This window comes from Aedes albopictus, chromosome 1 (genome assembly GCF_035046485.1).
Source record: "Aedes albopictus strain Foshan chromosome 1, AalbF5, whole genome shotgun sequence".
Lineage (NCBI taxonomy): Eukaryota > Metazoa > Arthropoda > Insecta > Diptera > Culicidae > Aedes > Aedes albopictus.
The window spans coordinates 120,768,490-120,785,200 of record NC_085136.1 but is presented as its reverse complement, the minus strand read 5'-3'; the positions used below and the strand labels follow the sequence as shown (position 1 = coordinate 120,785,200).

Here is a 16,711-nt window from a genome sequence, read left to right as displayed (position 1 = left end):
AGACATAACGCTTTGCTCTAGTAGAATTAGTCACGAGCTGACCAATTGGCATTTGTCAGATGAAGAATCTTTATCTGAACATCGCTACATCTTTTTTGAACATTTTAATGTTACTTCGCAAACATTGCGTTTCAGAAATCCCCGATCAACAAACTGGGATCTCTTTACTGATTTGGTTGCGGCCAAATTTCATGGATACTCACCATCCATTAACACTCCAAGTGATTTAGATGATGCCGTTGATACTACAACGACCTTAATCATGGAAGCTTTTGAAGAAGCATGCCCTCTACGGTCTGTGAAGATCACAAGAGGAACCCCTTGGTGGAACTCTGATCTGGCGAAACTCAGGAAACAATGTAGAAAGTGTTGGAACAAACGACGTTCGGCTGGTTCGGCAAGATATTGCTGTAAAGTGCATTCCGAAAGTGGGTCGTGCGTCGTATGAAGAAGCAAAGACCTATCAGTTTGACCTCTTTTCTTCTGAAATGCTTAGAACGCATAGTCGATCATCACATCCGTGATGTTCATCTGGCCAATGTGCCTCTTCATGTGAACCAACATGCTTACCAATCTGGAAAGTCCACTGTGACTCTTTTACACAAGGCTGTTTACTATATCGAGAAGGCATTCGCTCAAAAGCAATCTTGTTTGGGTGTTTTCTTAGATATCGAGGGTGCCTTTGACAACGTGCCTTTCGATGCCATATTGGAAACCGCTCGGGGTCATGGTATATCTCCAATGATTTCCAATTGGATTCACCAAATGCTCAAAAACCGACATCTCTTCTCGACATTAACATTTAATTTTTTAAACACGCGCAAAATAGTCAGGATCACATCTATTGTGACTTGACCTTTTTACGACGTTTTTTGAAATAACGCGGTTTTTTACGACGGTTTTTGAAATAACGCGGTTTTTTTTACGCGGTACACTCCTCTCCTCTACTCTTCTTGGCGTATCGTCCTCACTGGGACAAAGCCTGCTTCTCAGCTTAGTGTTCTATGAGCACTTCCACAGTTATTAACTGAGTGCTTCCTCTGCCAATGACCATTTTGCATGTGTATATCGTGTGGCAGGCACGAAGATACTCTATGCCCAAGGAAGTCAAGGAAATTTCCTTTACGAAAAGATCCTGGACCGACCGGGAATCGAACCCGTCACCCTCAGCATGGTCATGCTGAATACCCGTGCGTTTACCGCCTCGGCTATATGGGCCCATACACGCGGTACAATTACCGTCGTAAAAAAATTCAGTGTATTGTTCTTTTCACGGAAAAGCGAAACCGTAATGGTGTTCGACCTTTACGTCTCTTTGATTCTGAAATCAATGTGACTGAACAGGTAAAGTACGTTGGAGTCATTCTTGATTCCAAGCATTCCTGGACACCTCACATTGCGTTCAGAATCAAGAAAGCTTGTAAGCTTTGGTTCATCTTGAGGTGTAAAACCCAAGTATATAAATGGATTTACACAACTGTCTTGTATGATGGCAAAAGGGCGAAGTGAAAACGGTCTAATCAAAATTAGGCCATCTCCAAAGGATGTGCCTAATGGCGATGTCTGGAGCGTTCTCTTCAACTCCCACGGCAGCACTCGAAGTTCTCTTTGACGTTTCCCCACTACACATTCATCTCAAACAAGAAGCACTTTCTTGCACTTACCGTCTATGGGTACTCGGTTTACTAGAGGAAACTCCTGTGAACCGCAGTTCAACACACACCTCGTTGTTTCCACTTTTGGTGAATTGGAACAAAGTTGTCGTTGCTCCAAGTGATCTTAAAATTGCTTATAATTTTCCATATAGGACATTTTCCACGAAATTGCCTTCCTGGGAAGAGTGAACATCTGGTTATCTTGAGAGAAGTATTTCAGACGGCATCGTATGTTACACTGATGGATCCTTTCTCGAAGGTCGAGCAGGTGCTTGTGTTTATTTTCGTGAGCTAAGGCTGCATCAGTCTTAATCACTTGGTAGACACTGCACCGTTTTTCAAGGCCGAAATCTTTGCTCTTATGTGCGGAGTGCAATTCAGCACGTAATGGGCAAAGTAATATACTTCTGTTCAGATAGCCAGGCTGCTATTAAAGCACTTGCGTCGGCAAACTCCAGGTCGAAGATAGTTATCGCTTGTCGTACTCAAATGGAGGAGCTGAATTCAGCAAACGCTGTTCATCTTGCTCCTGATATTTCTTCCATCGCTGGAAATGAATTGGCTGATGAGTTAGCTCGCACTGGAGCATTACATCACTTCATTGGCCCTGAGCCAGCTATTCCGGTATCCAAGTGCTGGGTAAAGCTTCAGATTGACACCTGGGCTGCCACTCAGCACAATCAATACTGTAATAGTTTGGAGTCATGTCGTCAAACAAAATTGTATTGTACCGAGCCATCCCTAGGGGTGGCGAAGTATCTAACAAATCTGTCAAAGCAGAATTGCAGCATGCTGGTCAAAGCATTGACTGGCCACTGACGACTCAGCTATTACATGGCGAATATTCATTTGCATGTAATAGCTATAATTCCGATTATGGAACTTCGTATCATTTAATATGTAACTGTCTAGTTTTTACGCAACTGCGTTTCCGAGTACTCGGAAACACTTATTAAGTGAAACTGACTACAGAAACCTGAATCTTCAGGACGTTCTGTTGTTCTTGACCCGCTGTGATAAAGAGCTATAGGCTCTCTTAACGCTTTATGCGTTATCACAGTGCCCTTTTCAGGGCTCTGTTTGAACGTGTCTGACGATCCTATTCCCTTACCTGTCCTTTCCCCTGTCCTGTCCTTTTTTCCTTTCCTTCTCCGTCAGGTAAATGATGATTGAGCTCGTGTTCATGGCGATGGCACAAATTTTCCAAATGGAGCAGAACGTGCCTGTGGAGCCGACCTACTGATACCTGATACAGCAGTTCCTTACTGGTCGAGCTCGTAGGTCTCTTAGAATGGAATAATGTTGGAATTTAAGTGCTCTTAAATTCAACAGTTGTCTATGAACATGAAGTTCAGACGTTCCTAATACGCTTGAAGAGAATCTTCAATCTCGGAAACATCAAACGCAGTTTTTAGGACCATCTGGAAGTGGTGATTTGAAGAGTGCGTTGAAGGACTGCAGTCGTAAAACCGATTTTTATGAAACATAATTGTGACCTCAGTCTTGTGAAGCATCAACTTGACATACATATATCCTCTTCGCCAATGAATGACAAAACAAATTTCTTAAATTTATAAATATGGCATTACTTTGTCATATGGGGAAAGCACAAAAATGAAGCCATGACAAATTGCACAATTGAGATAACACTTCAGACAGGTTCTATCTTATCATTTTGGTTGCATATTCCCATTTCCAGGTTATCTTTTCTGTCGCAATTAAAAACACTGAAATGACTCAAGTCACGTAGCCTGAGCTCATCCGCTGACCCAGCTTCCGATTAGATCAATTATCTCATCGGCCTCTCTTATTGCTAAGCAGAATACAATCGCCTCTAGATGATCACACCACATTCTTACCATTCCGTATCAATCACTCCGGTCAGCGCAGCAGCAGCAATCGATCGAGCTGAGAAAAAAATCCAACAATATCCAAGTCAGGGTGTCTACTCAATTATGAAAATGAAATTCCCTGATATTTCCAGGATTTTTCCAGGTTTTTGAAAATAATTCCAGGTTTAACAAATCGACTAAACTAAGCATGTTTTCAGATTTCTAGATATTCGTGGAAACGCCACTTTTTCGGAAATTTCTAGTTCCAACTATAATGACATTTAAAGAGAACATTCCACCAGCATTTACATAGGACAGAAGCACGAGATGATTTTCTGATGGAATTCTTAATACAATCCTGGCGATACTTTAGGAGAATTTTCTGCATAATTTGTTGAAAATTTTGTTCATGAATTTATGAAGGAATTTAGCAAGGAAAACAACAAGAAATTACACTATATTTTTATAAAAGGTAAGCTTCCAGCAGAAATTTTTTCGAGTAGTTCCTGTGCAAACTTTCTTTAATATTGTCGGACATTCTAAAAATTGCAGCTAACGCTTTTTAACTAATCCCCAAAGAAACCTTTCACGCCTAGCTTCAGTTATTGCGTACGAAGACCTTCACTAGTTTCGCAAAAAAAAATCGCTCAAGTATGTATTTGTTAGGTATTTCGCTAGATTCTTCTCTCCAGTGATTCCTCCTTTTATAGAAATTGCAAGCAAAAATGTTAGATATATTTATAGGACTTCAGTCAGAAAATCCTTTCAGAGTTTCAAAAGAATTGACTTCAAATAATACTGCCAGTTACACTTGAAAATTTTAAAAATGTCCACATAAATTCAACTAGAGGAATTTCTTAATTCCTTCATAATATTTTAATTATTTTCTCCACAACATTTTGTAATTCGATAGCTCTGGTTGTCAATAGTTTCACTTTTGGAACAAGTAATTGACAATTAGAATATACTAATGAGTTGGTAATCATGTTCCAAAACTAGTGCATTATGTCCATCGAAAATAGTTTCTCTCGAGTTCGTTAAAATATGTGGAGCTCAGAAGCAACTATGGGAAAGAGAGAGTTGAACATTCTTTCAAAAAGAGACGAACCAGCCAAGGGTGAAAATTTCTATAATAAAGGTAAATCAATCAATTCTTTCAAACATTGTTAAGAATCTTTTATAAGTTATTCTAAAAACTTTTCAGAAATGGTCAGAAAAATGTTTAAAAACTCTTCCAGAAGTCATCTAGTTAATTTCGCTAGAAATACTAACATTGAATCCGCCAGAAGTTTCAATTGATCAATAATATTCTGCATTTAAGTTGCTTCAGGCATTTTCCAACATGTACAGGCGATTGCGAATTTGTTAGGCAAACCCTTGGGGCAAGACACTGTGTTGGAGAGTACATTTTCCTTCACAGATTTGCTCAGAATTCCTCCGGATTGCTCTCGTTTTTCCTTGGGTGTTGCCTGATTCATCGCAAAATCAAAACAATATTGCCCGATATCTCGCCTTTCTTGCAGTTTTAGGGGTGTTTTTCAACAAATTTCGTCGATCATTGGTGAAAGTGCGTGAAAAGAGTTACTCCGAATTTCTCTGAGTTGCTCTCGTTTGCACAGTGTCTTGCCCCTAGGGCAAACCTCAATAAATTTTGCAAGACAGTAAGCTCATTCACATGGAAATAAAGAAAAATAGCTTATACAATTTATGTCACTAAGCCAATATTTAACGCTGCAATATATTGAAAGTTTTGAGAATTCAAAATCCTAACATGTCGACTCAGTTTTCCGAAATAGGTAAAACATAAAATAGGAGATTGCTGTGAAAAAAGTACAAGTTAGTTTCAACGTCAGATATTCATTACACCTGATAAATAATATTTAACAAGCGGGTAGTTAATAGCGGCGCAGCCGAAATTTTTATTCGCTTTGATGCATTTCTAACTGAAAATTTGTATTAAAATGATAAACACAGAAAATCCCTGATTGTCACCAAAATTCCCTGAGAATTCCAGGATTTTTCCAGGTCGAGTAAAATTCCCTGATAATTCCAGGTTTTCCAGGTTTTTCCAGGTAGTAGACACCCTGCAAGTGCTAAAACGGTCGCCAACAGCCAATATTCAAACGAAGCTGCACCGGCCGGGTCACACCCCGTTTGCGTCATGGATGGCCTATTATATTTGTTTTGAAATTCGCCGGTCACTAAACGGGCGGGCGTAAGAGCCGCGCAAAAAAGGGGAAGCTACACAAACAAAACAACTTTTTTTTTGTCGGCGATCGCCGAATGCATCATTTGGTTTGCGCGTGGCTATTTTTTTTGTGGCGATAACACGCCAGATAACGAGCCTCCAAAAGTGCGCGATGGGGGTGCTATTTTTGCAGTGGACATTGCTCTTATCGCTTCGCGAAAACATGTCAATAACGGCTGCCAATACTGTCTGATCCTGGTAACATACTGACTGATCTGTTTTGAACCGTGGATAAGTTAGCAGCAAAGATTATTTTACCAGTGAGTTTTCAATATTTCTTTGGGCCTAACAATGTCATCATATGCGACACTCGTTTCTTGTATTTTATCAGAAACTGTTTTGAGGTTCAGAACTTCATGTCTACACGTGTAGCAGTACACTATACAAGTCTACTTTGGGACATTCTGGGTCCTCCGGACTGTCCTGAAAGTCAATCCATGACATCTTTGGGGGTTGTTTTCGCTGCAAAGTGTAACTTTACAGCACCGACTCAAATTTATGGCCCGCTTGGAATCTTACAAATTATTCCAGGATACTTTTGGGGCATTCTAGGTTACCCAAACTATCCTGAACTTCAATACAAAACATTTTTGGGACGTTCTGGGTAGTTAAAATTGTTTTGGAGTTCACTGTAACATAAGGTAAATAACTATGGAGTCCTGGATGATACTTTTTACGGCTCCTTTCAAAGTAAACAAAATTAGATAACATGTAGTTGTTCCATCATATGGAACAAACGTTCATATTTGTCGGTCTCTTTGAACAGTGAGCAATGTCCAATAACAAATCACAGCACGAAACGATTGAAACCCTATGTTCTACCCTAAAATAAACTTTCAAAGTAATCACCTACTGACGTCAGCGTTTTTTCTTTGTTCTCTCTTCCCGCAGGCGAGCATCTGACCGACGAGTACCGCGAGTGCGTCAACCGGTTCCAGCAGGTCCCCAGCATCATCGACGACGGCTTCAAGCTATCCAATGGCGTCACCATTCTCAAGTACCTGATCCGAGAGAAATTGATCCCGGAACATTGGTACCCGCGCGATAGCCAACTGCGGGCCAAGATCGACGAGTACCTCGAGTGGCAGCACGACAACAGTTCAAAGGTGTGCAACGCCTTTGTGCAGGAAAAGTGGAGCCTGCAGAACATCGAAGACGAACGCTCGAGCGAGCAGAAGGTCGAAGAGTACCGCCGGCAGGTCGAGCAAAATCTGAACCAGCTGGAACGGGAGTGGCTCGTGCCCGGCCGGTTCATCATTGGCGATCGGATTACGATCGCGGACATTCTGGCCGCTTGCGAGATCGAGCAGCCCAAGATTGTCGGCATGGACCCGTTCCAGGGCCGACCGAAACTGGCGGCCTGGCTCGAGAAGGTGCGCTTCACCATGACGCCCTACTACCAGGAAGCCCACCAGGACTTCTATAAGTTTACCGAGAAAGCCGCAGCGAAGAACTGAATATGTAGAATATAAACATTTACGAACTTGTCGAGTGGAGTGGAGAGTGGATTGTCGGGCCCCATCAAGGCCATCGTTTTGTAATGTGGTAGACTTTTAGATGTATTATATACATTTATAACGTAGCTTTGTACATTTAGTTAGTTAGGTATTAACCGGTTAAGTTTTCTATTCTGTAAGCGCCGTAAGATTATGTCAATAAAATTGAAATTACTCTACAGCTTGACGACTGCGCTGTGTTGTTTCGATCACAATCCCAATGCAGGCGACTTCGGAGGCAAAAAGTGGAATTAATTAGACGAATGGTCATAGAAAGGTGAACCCATAGGCGATTGCCTGTTCAGTCAGTGCAAAGCACGGTCCTATCGAGAATGACTGTGTCACTAGGTATATCTACATTTGCACACAGCAAACGCACCAGCCAGCAGCGTCCGTCTGTCGCTAAGTGAGCCCAAACGTGATGTAATTTAATCACTTGAACAAAGACCGCAACCGTTTTGTACATGTGATTTGCGACGGTTAATAGATTAGGATGAGACAAATTGTTTGAGAGATTCTCATACGATTAAATTACATTGCCTATGAACAAGTAATTTGATAGAGTGGAACACAATCAGATTGAACGTTTCGAAAGCTTAGGGTTTTGTCATTATATTTTTCGTTCCATAGAAAAATATTTTATAATTGACTATATTTTTAATAAAACACGATTATCTGGGGGCTCGATTATCCTCCTGGTATAATTACTAAATCCAGACCGTCTCCGGACTGGCGATCCAAAGCCTCATCTACTAGACAGCAACGCCCTAGACCCTAGCCAAAACAAACAATTGTTGAAATAGCCTACGTGTCATTTTTACTAGGTATGGAATCCGTTATCCGGATTTGTCAGGGAATTCCTTCAGAAGATTCCTATTGAGATTCCTGTAAGAGGGATTCTTCTATGAAATCTTTAGAAATTCCACCATATTTATAAGGATAATTCAAGGGGTACCTTGGGGTCTCCAGTTAGCCTAGAGGTTAAGGCTATGGATCGCCAATCCAGAGACGGCGGGTTCGATGCCCGTTCCGGTCGGGAAAATTTTCTCGCCTCCCTGGGCATAGTGCATCATTGTACTTGCCTCACAATATACAAATTCATGCAATGGCAGGCAAAGAATGCTCTTCAATTAATAACTGTGGAAGTGCTCAAAAAACACTAAGTTGAAGCGAGGCAGGCCAAGTCCCAGTGGCGACGTAGAGTCAAAAAGAAGAAGAAGTCAAGGAGTACCTTATGGAACTATTCCTTGTATGTTTCTGGGATTCCTTGCTTTTTTATATAGAATGAGAAAATTTAATGATCAGATACCCAAGAGGTGGTGGCCATTCTTGAGTACCCTTTATTGGCTAGCGTTCCACCAGCGACCGGCTTAAGTTGTCATCTCTCCCCAGGAAAATTGGGTCCTGGCTAGTACTACATAGTACCCGTTGGACAAAGCTACCGGCTGGGTAGGGGAGCCAACTCAACTTGCTGTTGGTCGGTCCACCGTTTTCTTTATAGTTGAAGTACGATTCGGAAGATCGTGAAAGTAACGGAAACCCATTTGTCCACCCCGGTACACATCCTTTCAACAATGTTGTCAGGAGTGATATCTCTACCACATATCTCCTGTATACTCGACCATTGCTCCACGAAGCGGGGGCCTTCGAAGAGCACATGCTCCGCGGTATCGTCGCAGTCTGCACATTCTGGGCATGTGAGGGAGCCTCCACCTAAAGTATCTAGACAAAAACTGTGTCAAGTGGAAGTTCGCCTCCCCATGGGGCCTGCTCGTCCATTTAGACACGCTCGGAATGAGCCTGTGTGTCCGTCTACCCTTGTCGGTGGAATCCCTTTATGAGCATGCGGTATGCGCTGATAACTCTAAAATACTGTCTAAAATACTTCCTGTGGGTACTTTGGATACCGCAATGCGAATATAGATTCGGATCACTAGTTAGTCGCTGTATGCATGCGCTCAAAACATTCGACAGTTATCACCACGCGTCGAAGTCGAACGACGCGGCTCAACATCGAGCAGCTGCGTAACGTAGAAGTGGCTCAAGACTGCGCGCAGCAGTTAGCAGTGGCCCTACCAACGGAAGAGCAGCTTGGCGCAGCTACACTAGAAGATGGCTGGAGGGGCATCTGATCCGCCATAGGTAGTACCTCGGCTACAGCACAAGGCTTCGCGACTCCGAATCATAGAAACGACTGGTACGACGGCGAATGTGAACAGTTAAAAAACGAGAAGAATGCAGCATGGGCGAGAATGTTGCATCTTACGAGAGCAACATCTTACGAGAGCAAATGAGGTACGTTACAAACAGGCGCGGAACAGGCAGAACTCAGTCTTCCGGATGAAGAAGCGCCAGCAGGAAGAACAAGATCGCGAAGCGATGGAAGAGCTGTACCGCGCTAAGGACACACGAAAGTTCTACGAGAAGCTGAACCGCTCGCGCAGAGGCTTTGTGCCACATGTGCCGAGATAATCAGGGGAATATTCTCACGAGCGAGCATGAGGTGGTCGAGAGGTGGCGGCAGCATAACGATGAGCACCTCAATGGCGACGTTGCAAGCACCGAAGGTGGCGCGGTAACAGATCTAGGAGTACGTGCGCAGGACGAAAGAGTCCAGGAGACCGCGATAAAAACAGTCATCCGGCCATCGGCGGAAGGTCCTAAGAGACTGCAGCAAAAACAAGCATCCGGCCATTGGCGGAAGAGCCCTGGAGACCGTGGTAATCAAGGGAATCTAACCTTTAGCCGAACCGTCGGCATGTGAGACGCTATAGAGTCTGGAGCAAGTTAAAAGATCAGAACAAAAGTAAAATCGAAGTACAGAACTACGCAGAATGGATAAGTGGAATATCCCTCCATTTTATTTCAAGGCACTGTCGAAAAGTCAGATTCGCGATGCTTGGAAACGTTACAGGAAGAATTTTGAGTACGTGCAGTTGGCGAATCGAGAAGCGAATAAAGTTTGACTGAAGCACATCTTCCTGGCTCTTGCGGGACCGGAAGTCCAAGAGGTGCATGAGTCGATCCAAGGAGCAGAACCAGCTGTCAGCATTTACCCACTCGAGGTTGCTTTGAACAAAGTGGATTAGTTTTTTGCTGCAAAATACCATGACGCTTTTGAACGAAACGTATTCTGGACCCTGAAACGTGAAACCGAAGAGCCCCTAGAAAAGTTCCTTTTCCGGGTGATGGATACTGCCAATAATTGTAATTTCGGGGCAACCAATCAAGAAAGTCGTGAAATTGACATTATCGACAAGATGATTCTATTTTCACCACCCGAGCTAAAAGGGAAGTTGCTCGCCGAGGAGCGGCTCACGTTAGAAAGTCTGACGAAGATTGTTCAGTCATACGGGTCGTGGAATACCAAGTGAGCCAATTTTCTGCTGTTGGATTTCACACGAAAGACGTGGCAAGACCGGAAACAAGTCAAGAGGTGTACAAAATCCAAACGCGTGCTCCGGTAGGCGAATGTTTTTGATGCGGACGGACCGGACATTTCGGATACGACGTAAATTGTCCGGCCAAGAATAAAAAATGCAACAAATGCGAGAAACTTGGCCATTTTGCGAAGCGTTGCAAAACTCCTAATATAACTCAGCAGCAGAAGCGGAAAGCTGAAGCTCCAGAAGGAAGAAATTCTAGAATGAGGATGGTAATTGCTTGAATTCTTAAAATTGTTATTTAGACATTAACGCTAATTTGAGCTATAGGTTAGAACAATCGAACATTCCGATGCCGCTATCACCGCTGCAGACACAATTAAGCTTCCGGAGTTGGTCGTATATCAGGCGGATAATGCGCCAAATGGCTTTTGAGCAGCTCTATTAGAGGATATATAACCAACTAGCTCTGTTAGCCAGGTTCTATATTCCACTATAGAACCGATTGAATGCCATTTTAACGGCCTAATGGTTACTTGGAGAGGGATTCCAGTTCAAATGCTGATTGACTACGGCTGCCAAAAGAACATCATAGATGACAAGACGTGGCGAAAGCTGTTACATGAAGGAATATCGGTCAGCAACTTACGTGAATTCGACGATATATTTCGGCCCTACGGCGAAAGCTCAAACCCTCTAGTGGTAGGATCTGGGACCATTTGGGCAGGAGCACCTATTTTGGGCACTTGCTGCTATAGCTCAGTCAATTTTGAACCGATTGACTTAGATTTTTTGAGACATGATCAGATACGCACAGTATCTAGCCATTTGCGTAAATTCAAGTCAATCGGTTTGGAATTAACTGAGTTATAGCAGCAAGTGCCCAAAATAGGTGCTCCTGCCCAAATGGTCCCAGACCCTATGTGGAATGTTTGAGAGCATCATTTCGATTATGGATGACTCGTGGCAGTTGCAGAAAACTGCCACATTTTACGTTATCGATGGTGGAACTCAGCCGTTACCGGGAAGAACAACGGCCATCGACATGGGAGTGTTGATCCTTGGGCTCCCCAGCACTCAACCAGCGGAAGTGAATCAACTATGGAAAGAAGAGAAGCACCCTTTTCCGAAAATCGCAGGTATAAAATTGAAAATTTCTATTGATGATAGAATTGTACCAGTGATTCAGCACGCACGGCGTCCACCTTTTGCTTTGTTGGGTCGAGTTGAAGGAAAATTAGCCAGTCTTGAAAAGATGGACATCATCGAATCGGTGACGAAATTCAGCCCATGGGTATCTCCGCTTCACGCATACCAGGAACCTAAGTATTATCGAACTTGCATGAACCAAAAATCGTTTTCCATAGGGTTTCAGTTTATGGTCTAACCTTTCAGAAAAGCCTTGGTTCAAAATATTCTATCGGCAAAATTTGAAATAAATCAATTTTGAAGAATTTCTATCAAATGAGGTATATTCAGAGCGGTTGTGCTACATTTCCTCGAATGCCGGTTCCCCGAATGTTGTTTCCCCGAACGCCGATTCCCCGAATGCCATTTCCTCGAATGGCGCTTTTCCCCGATTGACCCATTTCCCCGAATCACACCCTTCTTAATTTAATAGGCGATTCTTTCAAGTTCTAGTGCTCCTCAGACCTGCTGAAATACTTTTGAATGAAGAATGGTAATATGCCTCCTACTTTCCATTGTTGCTTGTTCTTCCTAGAACCAAATTGACCCTAACGACTTGTCAAATTGTGATCGGTTAAGTTTTTTGAGCAACCTAGTCAACAGGATCACGAACATTTTGTGGCAAGTGATCATTTCTAACAAGAATGTAATGTATATTCTTTTCGGGGAAACGGGCCATTCGGGGAATTGGCACTCGGGGAAAAGACATTCGGGGAAAAGTAGCACAATCATTCAGAGCATATTGTTATGCTCAGACCTATGTGTAGGGTCTCGTAGTCACACAATAATTAAATAGATATTACATAAAGCATACTTGCCTTTTGGCTTACTTTTATGGACTCACATTTACGACGTCAATCTATGCTGAACGGAGAATTTATTTCCAATGATCCGGTCGTTGGTCAAACGCCGATAGCCGTGCAGAACGTTTGGTTACATTATATTCTATATACGTAGTTGCAAATAGCTACATATGTGTCATTTGCGTTACCAATTACGAACCCAACACCTATCTTGGCTCCTTAAAGAAGAAAAACGACAATGATCTACCGTCATACGATTGATATAACCAGCCCAAGGAAGTCTGCCGTACTCTATATAAGCACATTTTTTTCCTGTGAACCACAACATGAACATTGCATTAAGGAGTGTATCGGAAATTAACTATAAACATTCAGGATGCTCTATCTCGAAGCATGTTTGGTCTTATCATTTCGGTTCTTCTATCAAATCTTCACAATACAGTCAAGTTTAGAACAGCCTGAAAAAATTTGAAAAATGTTTAGCATTATTGAAAATATTGTAGAATTAATACATCTCACAAATTAAAGTTTTGGACAAATTGTTGTTTTTTAAAGATTTTTTAGCGTTTCAATAACCTGTAGCGAATAAAACTTGTACGGCGAAAAATCCAAAAAATATTAATTATTGTTAGCAGTTATGTACACATAACATATCACCGAACACCAACTTGAAAAAAAATAATTTATGATCGAAAAACCCTCAACATTTAAAAAATGACCTATCCTAAAAAACACTAATTTTTTGTCGAACTTTGACAGTCTGTTTTAAATATCTTCAAAGGTTATTCAATTCCGTTCTCTACTACAGCTACCTCGTCGTTAAGTTTAAAAACATTTCCAATTAAAAAAAATTGAATCATCAATTCGATGTATTTTTTATTTGCGTAATCGTGCTTTGAATGAGCATCAAAAAATGGGGTCCCTGAAAAATGACCTTTTTTCATTTTTAAGAATTGCGCTAAAATGGAGTCGAATTTTTTCTTGAAAATATTTTTTTACCTGTATTATGAGCAATCTGGGAAAGAATATATTTGCGCTAAAATATTTGAAAAAATAAAAAAAAAATCCATTTTTTCCGCAATTTCAAATTTTTAAGAGGTGTCCAAAATTTCAAGATCATGCGTTTAAACTTTGAGATTGATGACCATGTAAAATAATTATTTTTACAAAACCAAAAGTGTCATTCCTTTTTCTAAGGATTTATATAGTTCCTTCAAAAATAAAATTATTTATAACTTGAATAAATTATTTTTTAGGATGTTTTGATCATATATAGTTAATTTCCGATACACTCCTTACACGACTCATGAAGTAACACTTTACAAATTAAATCTTTTGTCTGTAAAACTATGTATGGTTGATTTAAAAGCCAATATTTTGAGCAATGTACATACACAGTAACGTTGTTTGTATGTCCCAAAAAATTGAAAAATTTCAGAAATTAATTCCGGAATTCCTTTGAAAATGTCTCCGAGCATTTATTTATCCTAGAATTTCATTATGAATTCCTCCAGGTTTCCCATCTGAAATTACTCAAAGAGCTCCTTTGGAAATTTAGAGATTCGTGACAAGCACTTGATAGCTTGTGGTTACTGGATGTGCTGTATTTGCCGAACGATCTGTATGAGTAGTGTTGGTTTGTGCCGCTATCGGCTCGGTCGTCTGTTGTTGCATTGCTGAGGAATTGAATAAAATTAAGTGAATGCAAAATTTTCAACTTTATTTCGACGGTCTCCACACAGAATATTTCAGAGAATTTTCCATGTGTTCCTTCAGAAGAGCCACAAAGAGTTATTTTACGAAATTTGGCAAGAATTGCTTCACCGATTCCTCCATGATTTTTCACAAATCATATCAGAGATTGTTTGAGAAATTCGCCCAGGGATTACTTCAGAAATTCCTCTAGTTATTCTGCTATTCTGCTATTATCAACGCATCCCCTGCCTTTCGCCCATCTGCGTTGTCTTTTCACTAGGCAATACGTCTACCAATTGATGTTTATGGGCTTGCCGGACCAAGTCATGTAGCTAAGCCAAACACCCCACCTACAACTGTTGGGTAGGCACCATTGTCCCGCCCACTGGTCTTTTACACAGAGGCGTCTCGTCGGCGTGTTCAACCAGTTCATTGCACAGGTATTCGATTTGGAAGAAAATAATTAGGAATTGTTTAACCATCCGTCTTTGTCATTTTAAATTAACCTAAATTATATGGATTAAATTTTATATTATCACAGAACTTGAAAAAAAAAATGTTCTTACAAGACTTCAATACATTGCATCTCCGTTGGAACAAAAAATCTGGTGCGTACCACCCATCCCACCACTATAAGACAGTTGCCCAACCACCCACCGTGAAGCGGCCGAGAAGCAGGATATATGTAAGACGGGTATACAGATAGCATGGTCGTGTGCGTGGCCGACGGCTGGTGAATTTTGCCGTTTTTCGGTGAATTTTCTGAGCTTCTTATTCTTTTTCTGTTCTTTCGGTTCACGATTGGAATTTGTTATGGAAACTTTTTGCACCATAAAACAGAAAATTTCTTCAAATGTGCAAATAAATTAGGAAATTGTAAGGCAATTACTAGCAAGCATCCCTATGATGCGATCTGGTAGCAAATATCGATGGTGTTTGCTACTTTTCTGTGATGTTTCAAGATTTTAAGAAACCTCACCAGCAGCTGATTGGGTTTGCCATAACAAATTTCGGCTCATCTTCGGCTCTCTTCGGGTAAACTTTATTCGTTGCTAACGAAAAATTTCTCACGCATACCTGAGCGTTCGTGTACAATTTCCCCCCCTGGCCGAGAAGCAAAACAAGCACACCGCACCCAGGGGGGGAAATTGTACACGAACGCTCAGGTATGCGTGAGAAATTTTTCGTTAGCAACGAATAAAGTTTACCCGAAGAGAGCCGAAGATGAGCCGAAATTTGTTATGGCAAACCCAATCAGCTGCTGGTGAGGTTTCTTAAAATCTTGAAACATCACAGAAAAGTAGCAAACACCATCGATATTTGCTACCAGATCGCATCATAGGGATGCTTGCTAGTAATTGCCTTACAATTTCCTAATTTATTTGCACATTTGAAGAAATTTTCTGTTTTATGGTGCAAAAAGTTTCCATAACAAATTCCAATCGTGAACCGAAAGAACAGAAAAAGAATAAGAAGCTCAGAAAATTCACCGAAAAACGGCAAAATTCACCAGCCGTCGGCCACGCACACGACCATGCTATCTGTATACCCGTCTTACATATATCCTGCACCGCACCGTAGTTCAACTTTTTCTGTTGAACAAGCTCTCATATATGAACGCCCCAACACACTGCAATAGGTCGGATGTTCGTATACGGCTAGAGGTGTAAATGTGTGAGATCAACCCGTTCTACAGGCGAATCTGAACAACGTTTGCTATCACATGCTGAGAGTCTCTCGTGCGCGATTTTGTTTGACGCTAAAAATGATTCGCATAGGATTGAGTTTAAACTTATTTAAATCGCACATGACAATGCTTCCGCAGAAAACGGATTTCAGCAGAAAACAGTTTAATTACGTGAATGTCTTATCCCAAAATCGAAAAGCGCTCTATAATTACAACTTAATTCTAACGGAACCATTTTTGCTAAACCGACATACCGCTGTGTGAGCCACTCTTACCGTGTTGCGTCAAAAAGCGCGGTAAACTTGCATGCAGCTTGGCGTCGGTGTCTCTCATCGTGTTCAACCCACCGGCTTGAACGAGAGAGAAAAAACGAAGAAAAAAGAGAGACTTTCTCACCGTAATCATTGCATGCTTTCAATGCACGTGGTTTGCGCACCAACCAACCATGCGTACCTGTTAATGAAGCTGAATGTGCTTTCATTAAATGTACGCCAAATTTTGGCGTACATTATTCAGTGTTAAAATGCAATTTAATTAATTAGTTAAATTGTTATCAAACTTTTCCTAGCCGGGCTAGCTTGTATTGATCAACATATATTTAGTTATGTTCTGCTCCGCGAATGCGCAAAGAAAAAGCCACCCTTCAATATTTTTTGGTAAGAAATTTGAAGTGCTACCCGTTTTCATTCTACACATCACTTGTTTTCTGATAGAATGCGTTAGG

The 16,711-nt window shown here is 41.4% G+C and overlaps 1 protein-coding gene across 1 annotated transcript in view; it reads left to right on the top strand.

The window, feature by feature from the left end:
• LOC109412993 (glutathione S-transferase theta-1) overlaps positions 1–7,418 on the top strand; it is a 34,576-nt gene extending 27,158 nt beyond the window's left edge. Inside the window, exon 2 of the mRNA XM_029874137.2 lies at positions 6,627–7,418. Within this exon, the coding sequence (XP_029729997.1) occupies positions 6,627–7,192 (566 nt within the window). The 3' untranslated portion in view covers positions 7,193–7,418. The remainder of the gene's footprint in view (positions 1–6,626) is intronic.
• Positions 7,419–16,711: the final 9,293 nt, after the last annotated feature.